Source organism: Ictidomys tridecemlineatus, chromosome 2, assembly GCF_052094955.1.
Source record: "Ictidomys tridecemlineatus isolate mIctTri1 chromosome 2, mIctTri1.hap1, whole genome shotgun sequence".
Classification (NCBI taxonomy): Eukaryota; Metazoa; Chordata; class Mammalia; order Rodentia; family Sciuridae; genus Ictidomys; species Ictidomys tridecemlineatus.
Window position 1 is genome coordinate 211,198,598 of NC_135478.1, and position 12,490 is coordinate 211,211,087.

At 38.0% G+C, this 12,490-nt stretch overlaps 1 protein-coding gene across 2 annotated transcripts in view; it reads left to right on the forward strand.

Moving 5' to 3' along the window:
• Window positions 1–12,490, forward strand: part of Lrguk (leucine rich repeats and guanylate kinase domain containing) — a 103,355-nt gene that overhangs the window by 27,396 nt on the left and 63,469 nt on the right. For both annotated transcript variants that reach the window (XM_040291409.2, XM_005331129.4), the window contains exons 7-8: window positions 2,032–2,175; window positions 11,500–11,580. In XM_040291409.2, the coding sequence (XP_040147343.2) occupies window positions 2,032–2,175; window positions 11,500–11,580 (225 nt within the window). The remainder of the gene's footprint in view (window positions 1–2,031; window positions 2,176–11,499; window positions 11,581–12,490) is intronic.

A 12,490-nucleotide genomic window follows, 5' to 3' on the forward strand; every position in this document is an offset into this window, starting at 1 on the left:
TTTATAACTTTTTTGAAGTGTGAACAGAAGGAAATTTGATTTCATTTTGGCAAATGGGATTATGAATATTTTTTCCTTTCCATTATTGCATTTTTAAAACATAAAAATAAAAAGAATAGTACAATAAGCCCTCATGCACTTTAACAGCTTTATAGATTATTAACATCCTATTAACATGTTTTAAGGAGTCATAGAATTACATTAATGAACACAAATCCAACTCATTATTGAAGTGAAGTTTTATGAAAAATAGGATGACAATGAGCTTTTGCTATTAAATGTACCAGGAAACCCATATTAGTGAAAATATTGTAGGTGGAAAAAAATGCAGAGAACTTGTAGAGAAGCCACCTAGAGAAAAGGAAATCACATGGCAGAGTCCCTGGGACTAAAAAAGAAAGAAAACCTAACCATCCCAGCATCCCAACTGAGTCAAGTCCCAACCAATATGCCAGATGAATGCAGCAAGCCCAGCAGAAGAACCACCAGAATTTCATTTTTTAAATGCTCATTAAAAGTTTTGAAAGTTTAAGGATGGGTAGAGTAGGTCATTCACTGAACCTCAAAATTACTCTTTATTATAATTTTCAACTCAAACTAAAATTTTAATTTTACTTCATTATACTATTTCTTATACCTAAAGGCTAAGGAAATCAAGAAACAAAGAATGTGTTGGAAAACATACAAGAAAAATAATTATTATTAATTGGGGGGAGGAGTACCAGGGAATGAACTCAGGGGCACTAGATCACTGAGTCACACCCCAACCCTATTTAGTATTTTATTTAGAGACAAGGTCTCACTGAGTTGCTTAGCACCTCACTTTTTGCTGAGGTTTGCTTTGAATTCATGATCCTCCTGTCTCAGCCTCCCAAGCCTCTGGGATTACAGACAGGTGTGTGCCACTGAACCCAGCAAGAAAATAGAATTATTTTTATCCCTCTTGTTATTATGAGTACATGGAGGTTGGGAAAGAAAATATTTGAGTCTGAAATCTTTGTTATAGTCTGACTGAGAAGATACTCATGTGTGAATTATTGAAGAACTTAGTTTGCTACCTGTCATTGCATAACAGGCCACCTCAATTGTAATGACTTGGAGAAATAACTTTGATTAGCTGACAGTTCCCTAGTCTGAGCTGGGTTCTGCAGGGTGGTTCTTCTGCTGGGCTTGCTGCATCCATCTGGCATATTGGTTGGGACTTGACTTAGCTGGGATGCTGGGATGGCTAAGTTTTCTTTCTTTTTAGTCCCAGGAACTCTGCCATGTGATTTCCTTTTCTCTAGGTGGCCTGTCTTCAAGTTATCTGCAATAGAGTAGCTGGAATTTTTACATGATATCTCAGGGCTCCCCCAAACCCAAAGCAAAGCTTTCCAGCCTTCTAAGTCTTAAGCTTGAAACTGGCACATTTTTGTCGTACTCTTTTGGCTATGGGAAGTTATAGGCTAGCCTATATTTAAGAAAAGGGAATTGTACACAGTATGAATTACTAGGGACAAGATTCATTGGAGGATACCAAAGCAGCACACTACCACTGCCACACAGCACACAGCACACTATCACATTAAATATAATGTTATTATATTTAGAGTATTTCTGAAAACAAAGTATACGTGGGACTTATAATATTCTAGAGGTTTATTGTGATAGGTTGAAAGAATTGTATTTAGTTTGTATTTCTCGAGATCTGGATGGAGTTATACTGCCATTAGGCTTAAGCTGTGCAGTTACAAGCTCATATTACCTACCTTTTGTCTTTCCTATTGATTGAATACTCATCTTTAAAATGAAGATGATATATTCCAATCTTTCAGTTGAAAAACTAGGATTACTCTCTGGGGTGTTTCAAAGAGTAAATGATGAAAATAGGTATGTGGGGTGCGAAGAATGACTTCCTGTTTTTCTTTCTTTCTTTTCTTTTCTTTTTTTTTTTTAAAGAAGATTTGGGGAAGTACCCAAAATAAAAATTTGCTATTACAACTTTTCTTATGAGAAGAATTTAAAATATTACATATATTTTGTTCATTTTAGAGCAATAACTGCATTGAGACCATCACGGGTTTAGAGAATCTGAAAGCCCTGCAGAACCTAGATCTGTCCCATAATCAGATATGCAGCCTCCAAGGCCTAGAGAATCATGACCTCCTGGAAGTGATCAACCTGGAGGATAATAAGGTAAGATGCTCCCAAGTCTTGGTGTCTGCATCTACCTAAGAAGACACATTAGAGAGTTAACACAGACACCCTTTATTGGCTTTTCAATACCTGTCACATGAAATGCCAGTTTGGAAATGTTATTCTAGCAAATTTATTAGAGCAGTAGTTCCAGAAGCACTGTTTTTTAAAATAAATATTTACAGTTCATGAGTTTTGAAAAGTTGATGCTTACTAATTGCACTGTTTTAAAGGTTTAAACTGCAATCATGTGTGTATAATTTTCTGGAGTAAATGTGCTCATGCAACATTTTGTGTAGAAAGATGGCATTAGAAATATCTGAACTGTCAGATCAAGGGGAGTGGAGTATGAGACTAGCCTCAGGCTGGTATTACTCTTGCCTGCATTCAAAGAGAAGACTGTGCCAGTATTATGTCAGAGGAGGGACTTGGGAGATGTTGGCTGTTATGGTTTGGATGTGAGTTGTCCCACAAAAGCTCACGTGTGAGACTGTGCAAGAAAGTTCAGAGGAGAAATGATTGGGTTGTGAGAGTCTTAACCCAATCAGTGAATTAATCCTCTGATAGAGATTAAGTGAGTGGTAACTGAAGAGGTTTTGTGTGGCTAAAGGAGGTGGGAATTGGAGATGTCCCTATATAATTTGCATCTGGAGAGTGGAGTCTCTCTCTCTCTCTCTGCTTCTGGAACGTCATGTGAGATGCTTCCCTTTGCCACACTCTTCCACCATGATGCCTGCCTCATCTTGAGCTCTGAGAAATGGAGCCCGCTGTCTGTGGACTGGGACCTCTGAAACTGTGAGCCCTTAAATAACTCTTTCTTCCTCTACAGTAGATCTGGTCGGGTCTTTCAGTTGCAGCAGTTTTTGAAAAGGCTGACCAAAACATTGGCCAAAGCATATAACATTCTGGTTTGATAGGAGGAATAAATTCAAAAGATCTATTGCACAGCATAGTTACTAAAATTAATAATAATATATCATATTTTTGAAAAATGCCAAGATGGTAGATTTTAAATGTTTTCTACCATAAAACAATAACTTGGTGAGGTAATACATATGTTAATCAGCTAGATTTAGCCCTTTGACAATTTATATATATTTCAAAACATCATGTTACACATGATGGATACATATAATTTTATAAAAAAACTTTAAAAATGTGAACACCCCAGGAAAGGGGTGAAAAAAATAAATGCAGAGAAGAGGCATGGAAAGTGACTTCTTATATCCTGTTGGCAACAATAGGGTATGACCCTAATCTGTATAATGGGTTGAGAATTGGGCATATTCAAAATTTGAAATCTGGTTTAATATATATTGCAAAAATTATATAAACTGATTTTCACTCTTAATTGCATTTTATTTTTAATAAAGCATTTGCGCTCCTAGTCGTGATCTATTAAGTTGGCACCTGTAGCCAACTTCATAAGCAATGAGATCTCTATAAAGTGATTTTATTCATATTGAGTACTTCATTTATTTCTTCTTCCCCTCTCTCTCTCTCTCTCTCTCTCTCTCTCTCTCTCTCTCTCTCTCTCTCTCTCTCTCTCTCTCTCTGTCTCTCTTTTGTTTTTTGTACCAGGAATTGAACTCAGGGGTGCTTAATGACTGAGCCACATCCCCATCCCCTTTTTTAAATATTTGATTTAGAGACAGGGTCTCACTGAGCTGCTTAGGGTCTCACTAAATTGCTGCGGCTGGCTTTGAACTCTCAATCCTTCTACCTCAGCCTCCTGAGCCACTTGGATTACAGGCATGTGCCACCATGCCCAACTTGTTTATTTCTTCTTGAGGATGAAAAGTTGGTCAAAGCTTGAGACAGTCTATGCTCAGTGGAGTAATGTGTGATGCTGTGGAGACTTGCTCTGTCTTGCTGGGATGCTGCTTATCAGTTAGGTCTGACCCTTTCTCTGACAAATTTATATCATCTGTTAAGTTGCTAAAAGTCAAAGTTAGTTATTAAAGTCTGGGAATAAGTGAATTTTTAAGCATAGAAAAACTGTTCATCTGCATCTTACTTGATTTGTATATCAAGTTGTTTTGATCACTTCTCAGTTCTAGTGGATGAACTTTGTTCATTGCACTGTGTTTCTTAGGACGTCAGCATGATCTCTATTTCATGTTATTTTTTCCTTTTTACACAATTACCATTGAAGACTGTTTTTTTTTTTAAATTCCTGCTTAAAATGGTTCTCACATATAGCCGGGGGTTTTGAAAAGTTGGAATAAGCTCATTATATGTCAACTCGGGGCATCTCATGATTTAGGAAAAGGAGCAATGGTAATGATAGTAAAAATTACAGTCATAAAATTATCTAGACATATCTGCTGAGTACTTATACACCAGGCACTAGTCTAAGCACTTTACATATCTCATTTAATCCTTATTACAACCCTGTTATTATTGCTGTTTTGTAGATGAAGAAACTAGGGCACAGAAAAATTAAGTAATTTTCCCAAAGTTCTATATAGCAAAAAGCAGAATCAGGACTCAAGTAGAGAATGCTTTGCCTCCTGAGTCAATGTGCTTACCCTCTGCAAGATAACACAGTAAATGAAATGCCAATGCCTCCCCCCCACCACCACTTTGAGAACTAGGTGTGGTGTAATGCCAGAGAACAGTGATTTTTTTCTAGAAATACAATGTGAGCCACAGAAATGAGTCACGGGTATCATTTAAAATTCTCTAGTAGTCACAATAAATGGAAAAAAGAAACAAGTGAAATCAACTTTAATGATATATTTTACTTAATATAGCTAAAATATGATATTTTTAGCACATAATCTACATATAAAATTATCAGCTATTTTGCCTTCTGTTGTCTCATACTGAGTTTTGACATTGGATATATGTTCTATGCTTAGATGACATCTCTGTTCACTCTGGCAGTAGTGCAAGTGCTAAGTAACTACATGTGGCTGGTGACTACCATATTGGGGAATGCAAGTCTGCAGACACCTCTCAAGCAGTATGTAGTTCTCTTCCATTTCAAGAGACTTTTCACATTACATTCAGAATAGTTTAAAGAAAAAAGAGCTATCCTCAAGCGAAGACAGGAGTTTATAATTTTCAAGTGTTAAAGAGATTCTATTAAAAAGAAAAGTGGCTACATGTCCCCAAAGGAGCTCCTTTGGTAACAACTGGGTCCTTGACAATAACAGGATTCCCTGGCTCCCCGCTGGGTAGGTTGGGGAGCAACAGATGGTACTTTGAAACATTCGTGGAGCCATCTGAAGAGTTCCTCAGAGATTTCTCCAGGACAACTGAGAATTCTGTGTATCAGGGATGGAAAATTTATCATGTAAAAGAAACACAGCAGAGTCTCTGCTTCTCATCTGATGAATTTGGGGTTAGGAGCACAGTTTTGTTGGGAAGGACTTGCATCAAGATTTTTTCCTTGTTTGGCCGTTGAAACATGGTAGCTCCTACCCAGCTTCATTTGAATTACTGTCCTTGACACATGTTTACTGTCTGCTGGTGACATGGGGACCTCTGTCACCATCCATGCTGCAGACCTTGTTAGATTTTAAACCATGTCTAGCATTTAAAACCTGATCAAATCTGTTCTCTCTATTAGGTAGCCCCTGACCTTTCTTCCAGCAGTGGGATGTTTCTCGGGAGTGACTTAGAGAATGCTGGGGTACTTCCCTAAGTCTTAGTGGGGCCATTTCACATGGTTTATCCCAAATATTTTTTCTTCTGAGTCTTTGTAAGGATTAACAAGATAATTCTCATAAAGCAATACAAGCAAGGAAAGAACTGCGATCCTGAGTGACAGTGGTGCTCCCCGAAGCTCTTAGTCTTTGTTGTTTGAGTGTCCTGGCCTTTCTCCCAGAGTGCTCAGGGAGACAGCTGAAGACCACATTTTTACCTTTTATTTTTGTGACACCTCAAACAGATTAGAAGTTCTTCATGGAAGATTTCTTGCTTCTTGTTGTTCAGAGATGCATACCATTTGTCTCAGGCAAGCAATGCTCAAATCTTCATTGGTTCCTGGCTCATGTTTCTGTTTATGTCTGTGGACAAAAGGAGTTTGGGGGATTGAAGACAGTCTGGCTCCTAAGTCAACTTGGTCTCTCCTGTGATTCACATTTGTTAGACCTGAGAAGAGAGGGGTTGGACTCCTTGGGGTCCTTGGGGCCTTCAGGGACTGACAACATTGCTGCAGTCACCTGAGCTGGGTATAGGAGATGCAGGCATGATCAGATCTGCTGCTAAATTCAGTTCCCATTCCACCTGGCCAAGGTACTCCTGCCTCGGGATGCAAACAGGAAGGAGGCCTGCTTCGGAGGCCTTTGGCCTCTTTGTATTCAGGAGGGTTGGCCAAGCCTAGGTAACCTGAGCTTCCATATACTTCCAAGACAATAGAAACTGTCCCGGTGTCTCTCTCTACTGGTAGCTGTGGCATAAAGCCCTGAGAGGCACACACTTGGATTCCAATCCTGATGTGCTTCATCACTTTGGCAAATACCTTTCTGAGCTTTCAGATCAAGGCCAACCCCTTCCCTCTCTGCCCATGGCCCCATATACCTAGTGCATACCTCATGGTGCTGAGTTTGGCTCCATGGAGTTGGAGTCAGCTTGCTGTAGCCAGCAGTTCAGGACTGAGGCCTGTCGTGGCCTTTTCGCATCACTGGGCGTGGAGAGAGCATCCCAGGGGCAGCGTGTGGAGTGAGACGCTCTTGCAGAAGAGGGTGAGAATTCCAAGTTGCTGGTGTTTCCTTCCGATCTTCATGCAAACCAAGCTCACTTCCACCTCAGGGGCTTTGCCTACCTGGCATCTCCACTAGGAGTTTTCCCCCAAATTTCAAAACCGTTTACATGTTTGTTAATGTTGGCTTCTGTCAAGCCCTCAGAAACATTCTCTGACCACCTCAGGCCTCTCCAGCTCTGTTTTCTCTGTGTCTCTACCCTGCTTTATTTCTCACTAGCACTTATTTCTGTCTGAGATTCTAGTGTGTCATGTATTCTGTCGTTACATCTTGAAGAGTTTTGTCTTTCCCACTATACTGTTAGCTTCATGAGCTCAGGGATTTTATCTTGTTCACTTTGTGCACTGTCTGGTTCGTAGTTGGCACTGAAGAGTATTTGTTGACTGAATGCAGGGCTCTCAGGAGCCCTCAAGAGCGCTCAGATTTGCCTCTCGCCTCGCAAGTGCTTGGTTGGCGTTTAAGGTGCACGTGATGAGATTCTAGAGTGATTGTGGATAAAAAAAAAAAGAGGCATTTCAAAAATCTGATTTCATAGTAAAGATATTTTACCGAATGGATATGATACATCAGGATTTACCAAGTCATTCACTCACTGAAATTTGTTATGTCTGTAATTTGCTATTAAACATAGTGTTGTAGTGTGTATTCCTTATGTGCATGTTTTATTATGAGGCTAGATTCCTGGAATTCCTGGGTATGGGCATTTAAAATACTATTAATGGGCTGGGGTTGTGGCTCAGTAGTACCACATTTTTCTGGCATGTATGAGGCTCTGAGTTCAATCCTCAGCACCACATAAAAACAAACAAACAAACAAACATACAAACAAATAAATAAATAAAGGTATTGTGTCCATCAACAACTAACTAAATAAATAAAATACGATTGATATATTTTCTGAAGGTTCATACTAATTAAGACCCTCTGCTGTTTGAGCAACTAATAAATTTCTGATGTTTAAAATAAATAAATAAATAAAGTTACCAAATTATAGTGACCAAAAAAAAAATCAAGATCAATGTAATGTTTTGAGCAACTAATAAATTTCTGATATTTAAAAAATAAATAAATAAATATAAGTTACCAAATTATAGTGACAAAAAAAAAGACCTCTGCCGTAGTATATGTCATTTAAAAATGTCATTTTAAAATTATGTCAGTCTGGTAGAGGAAAATGGTGTTTTGTATTCTCTTTGTTAGGAATATCTTTGAGGTTAAATATTTTTGTGTGTTTGTTAACCTTTTGATTTCTGTTTTAGAAATTATCTTTTCTAAAACAATAATTATTTTATGATTATTATAATTACTAATTATTTTATGACAGTTTTTCTTTTGCTTTTCATTGTGCTTAAGGTGCTTTTGATATACATATTAAAATAATTTATGAAGGGGCTGGGGTTGTAGCTCAGTGATAGAGCATTTACCTCGAATGTGGGAGGCACATACTTGGAGCCAAACTCATTACCATGAGGTATGCACTAAGTGTGAGGCCACAGGCAGAGAGGAGGTGGTTGGCCTTGATCTGAAAGCTCAAAAAAGTATTTGCCAAAGTGATGAAGCACATCAGGATTGGATTCCAATATACAGTGTTCCTACTATAGGAGTGTTATGACTCAACAGATCCTTGGGCTCTATCCTCAGCACCACATTTAAAAAAAAAAAAGGTATTGTGTCCATCTGTATAACTAAAAAAATTTTAAAGATAAAGTAATTTATGAAGTATAATCAATATATTCCTTTGCTTCCCTTTATTCTTTTTATAATTTTTGTGAAGTCTTTTTTCATTCTAAATCTGGTACACGTTCACCAAAGCTTTTTCGTCTATTTTTCTTCAACTTTTAATCTATAGTTTATTTTGTGGTATAATTGAAACAAAAATTTAAATTTTCTCTTTTTCCCCAATATCTAATAGGAATATGATGATAACAGCTATCATTTATGGAGTGCTCACTGTATGCCCAATATTATGCTCAATAATTCTCATTCATTAATACATTTAACCAGTACCTTTTCTGAATAATTTTCTCACTGATCTGTGGTCCACTTTTTAAAATATTCTATTCCATTGGTCCATCTGTTGACTTTTAATGCAGTAATGTATTTATCACCATCATCATCATCATCACCACCACCATCATCTAATTGATAGAGTCTGTAGTTTGAAAAACACTGCTTTTCTGCACAGATGGATGTATACATAGCAGTGGAAAAAATTTAATCATTGCACCTAATGGTCTCCTAAGGAGGTGTGTGTGTGTGTGTGTGTGTGTGTGTGTGTGTGTGTGTGTGTGTGTGAAAGAGAGAGAGGGGGGAGGGGGAGAGAGAGAATATAATATATATATTAAGATATTTTTAAAGAAAAGGCTTTAATAGATCCCTTTAGTGCTGGATGATGGTGCTTGGAGAGCATGACCAGGAAGGAAATGGCATAAAAAAGAAGTTGGTGTACTTCTGGATTGGGCAGTGGTCACCAAGGGTCAAGTAGGTTAGAGAAGGGGCTGGCAGGACATTCTTGCCAGCAGATAGCTCATAAGAGTCTAACCTCTCTGACAGTTTTTACTTTCAGTCATTTGGGATGCTGTTGAGCCTTCTACACTCCTGTAAAAGCTTGGTATATGCATAGCCTTGGGTCTGTGGCCTTTTGGAGAAAAGATGGAGGGTGGTGGTGTCGGCTGCTGAGTGAGGCTGTGCAGGAGACAGGGACACATGCAGAGTAATGGGTATCTGTGACATTTGCTAATTTAGCAGAAGTGGAGACTTGAAGCCAGGCTACCCCATGGTTGCTTCCTTCTTCCCAACCACATCAGACCCTTGGAAGGACTGGGAGGAAAGTTGTATCCCTTGCATTTGACTCTCAAAGATTCACTGATCCCAGCTGATATTTTACTGGTGATATAATTTCATACAGTCCATGATCATTCTATTCATAGTGTTTGCAACATATCAAGATTTTTCTGGGCCTGGGACTGTGACTAAGTGGCAGAGTGCTTGCTTAGCATGTGTGAGGCACTGGGTTTGACTCTCAGCACCACATAAAATAAATAAAACAAAGGTCCATCGACAGCTAAAAAAAAGAATAAAAATTAAAAAAAGATCTTTCCATGTCAATCACTGTAGACATCATGATTGTCTAAAATGAATACATAGTGTTCCTACTATGGGACTGTATTATGACTCAATGACATAATGATATAATAATAGAGTTCTTGAGAAATTAGAAACTTTTTACTTTTACTAATAACATTAGACTAAATGTTCTTATATCTAATTTTGCCTGTCTAATGATCTCCATCAGAAACCTCTTGAAGTAGGATAGCTCATTCATAGCTTAAACACATATGCAATACATCAGATTCCCCTAGAGAAAGAATATACACATTTCTATTCTACAAGTGCATGTGGCTAAGACTTATTGGTGAGATGTGGTGAGTGCAGGAACACATTTCCTCTTAATATTTGTTTTAGGTTCAAGGACAAGAATTCCATGCTAGAGGGGAGTTATCCACCACTCAAAAGTTCTGTGGAGCAGTATGAACCAAGTTTATATTCTATCTTCTTGAATGACACAATATTAAAAAATTCATCTCTTTTTTTTCTTGTAGATGATCCATCTAATGATGGACTGCCTAGTATCCTATGGAAAAACATGTGTATAGTAGCCAAACATTGCTCTAGCCAGATTGATGTGTGCAGGTTGTATATTGCAACTTTAGAGTTTGCCTTTCATATTACATTTTTGAAAATGGCACCCTTTGAACATGATGCATATGTTCATCTCCTAACTTAGCTTTGGGACTAATTTACATTTTAGTGCATTTTGTGGTTGCAGAACTCAGGGTTACTGAGACCCTGCTATTGGAATGCTTTTGCAGCATGTGCAGAAATATTTTGGAAAAAATAGAAATGAAAAAATGATTATTGAAAACTCCAATATCTATACCAATAAAGTTGTAATTTGTCTAATTGTAGAAAATGTAAAGTATTTGTCTTTAGTGGAGGATTCAGGCCTGTTTCAACCCAAGTTGGTTAAATTAAGGATCTGCCAGGTAATCTTTTTCCCTTTACTTTTTAAAGTTGTGAAATGTGTGAAAAATAAATGTACAGTATATTAGCAAAAAAAAAAATTAAGGCAAAGAGTGGATACTCATCAAGAAATATGTCATGCCTATTCAGTTTTTACCTTTCCTAAAATAGTTCATACGGAGTAAGAGGGCTTAGCCAGTCACAAGGAGCAGGGCTAGGGAGGGAGGCTGAGGGGCTGGAGGGCTCAGTAGGTGTGGGGACAGGTGGGGAGTCAGGCCAGCCTTGTGTGCAGTTTTTGTACTGTTATTTTTGTACTCTTTTATTTCCATTTAAAATAAACATGGATGAGAGAAGGAAGCCAACGGTTCTCTAACTTGAGAAAAAGAAGAAAAGGTGGTTGTGTGTTCACATTTATTGAAGAGGTAATTCCCATGTCTGTGTAGTTTTGTGAAATTCTTGTTAAAAAGCTGGATATTCAAACAGGGCAATATTAAAAAATAAATTTAAGAATCCAAACTGGACTCCATTATATTGTTTTTCCTATTGCCTTTGTGCATTGTCTATTAATATTTTTGCTTTGATTAAACAGATTGCTGAGCTGAATGAAATAGAATACATTGAAAATCTTCCTATTCTCCGAATTCTCAATCTTCTAAGAAATCCAATTCAGGTGAGAGCTCATTTATATGAGGGGAGGTGGAGGAGGACCTTAAAATTTTTCCTCTTCAGGAAGTACTTCTGATAAAGAACATCGGGAATGTGAAAAAAATTAGTGGGGATAAGTAACGTGGCACCTAAAATGACCTGCTTTTCTAGAAATTAGATTTTTGTGACTAAAAGCTGTTTGCACAGCAACACTATCAGTAAAAGTCAAGTCCAGAACTGAATGTCATTCACTTGCCTTGCAGGGTCATTTGTGGCCCTAGGGTGGCACTAGGATTGTAGGAGAACAAGTGATACTGGAGAGCAGTGTTCTTTCACATCAGAGAACACAAGACCCCGCAAGTATAGACAGAACATGGTTCCTATTTTGTAAAAGAGTTGGAGAAACTGTGAGATTAAATACCTGAAGTGATTTGCTTGGATATAGCCATGAAATTGGTGTGGTTATAAGAATTATTATAAAACTATATGTATATATGTATGGAGTTATCTCCTAGGGTTTCTTAACCTCTGAGATGCAAAGCTCAGGTTTTTGGGTTTCTTTTTTTTCTCCATTGATAGATCCATTCTCCTGGCCTCCCTCCTTCCCTCCTGTCCACTTGTCCTTCATCCAGTTTTATACCTCATCCTTCACATTAGCTTCCATAGACTCTTGCCTGTGTGCATCCCCAGGTGCCTTTCTTCTTGTATGTAGTAGATGAATATGCCTGGGCAAGTGAACTGCAAAATAGAAAAATAAATAAGGAAGATTTCCCTTGTTGAGGGACTAGTGAGAGAGAGTTTAAAAGCATCTCTGGGAAAGTGAGGAGTGGGACTTCAAGTGGCCGGCATGTCCCAGTTGCAGATCCTTAAACTGCATTTACACATGTCCATAAAGAAACACCACATGCCCTGGTGAGAATGCTGGGTGCACACCC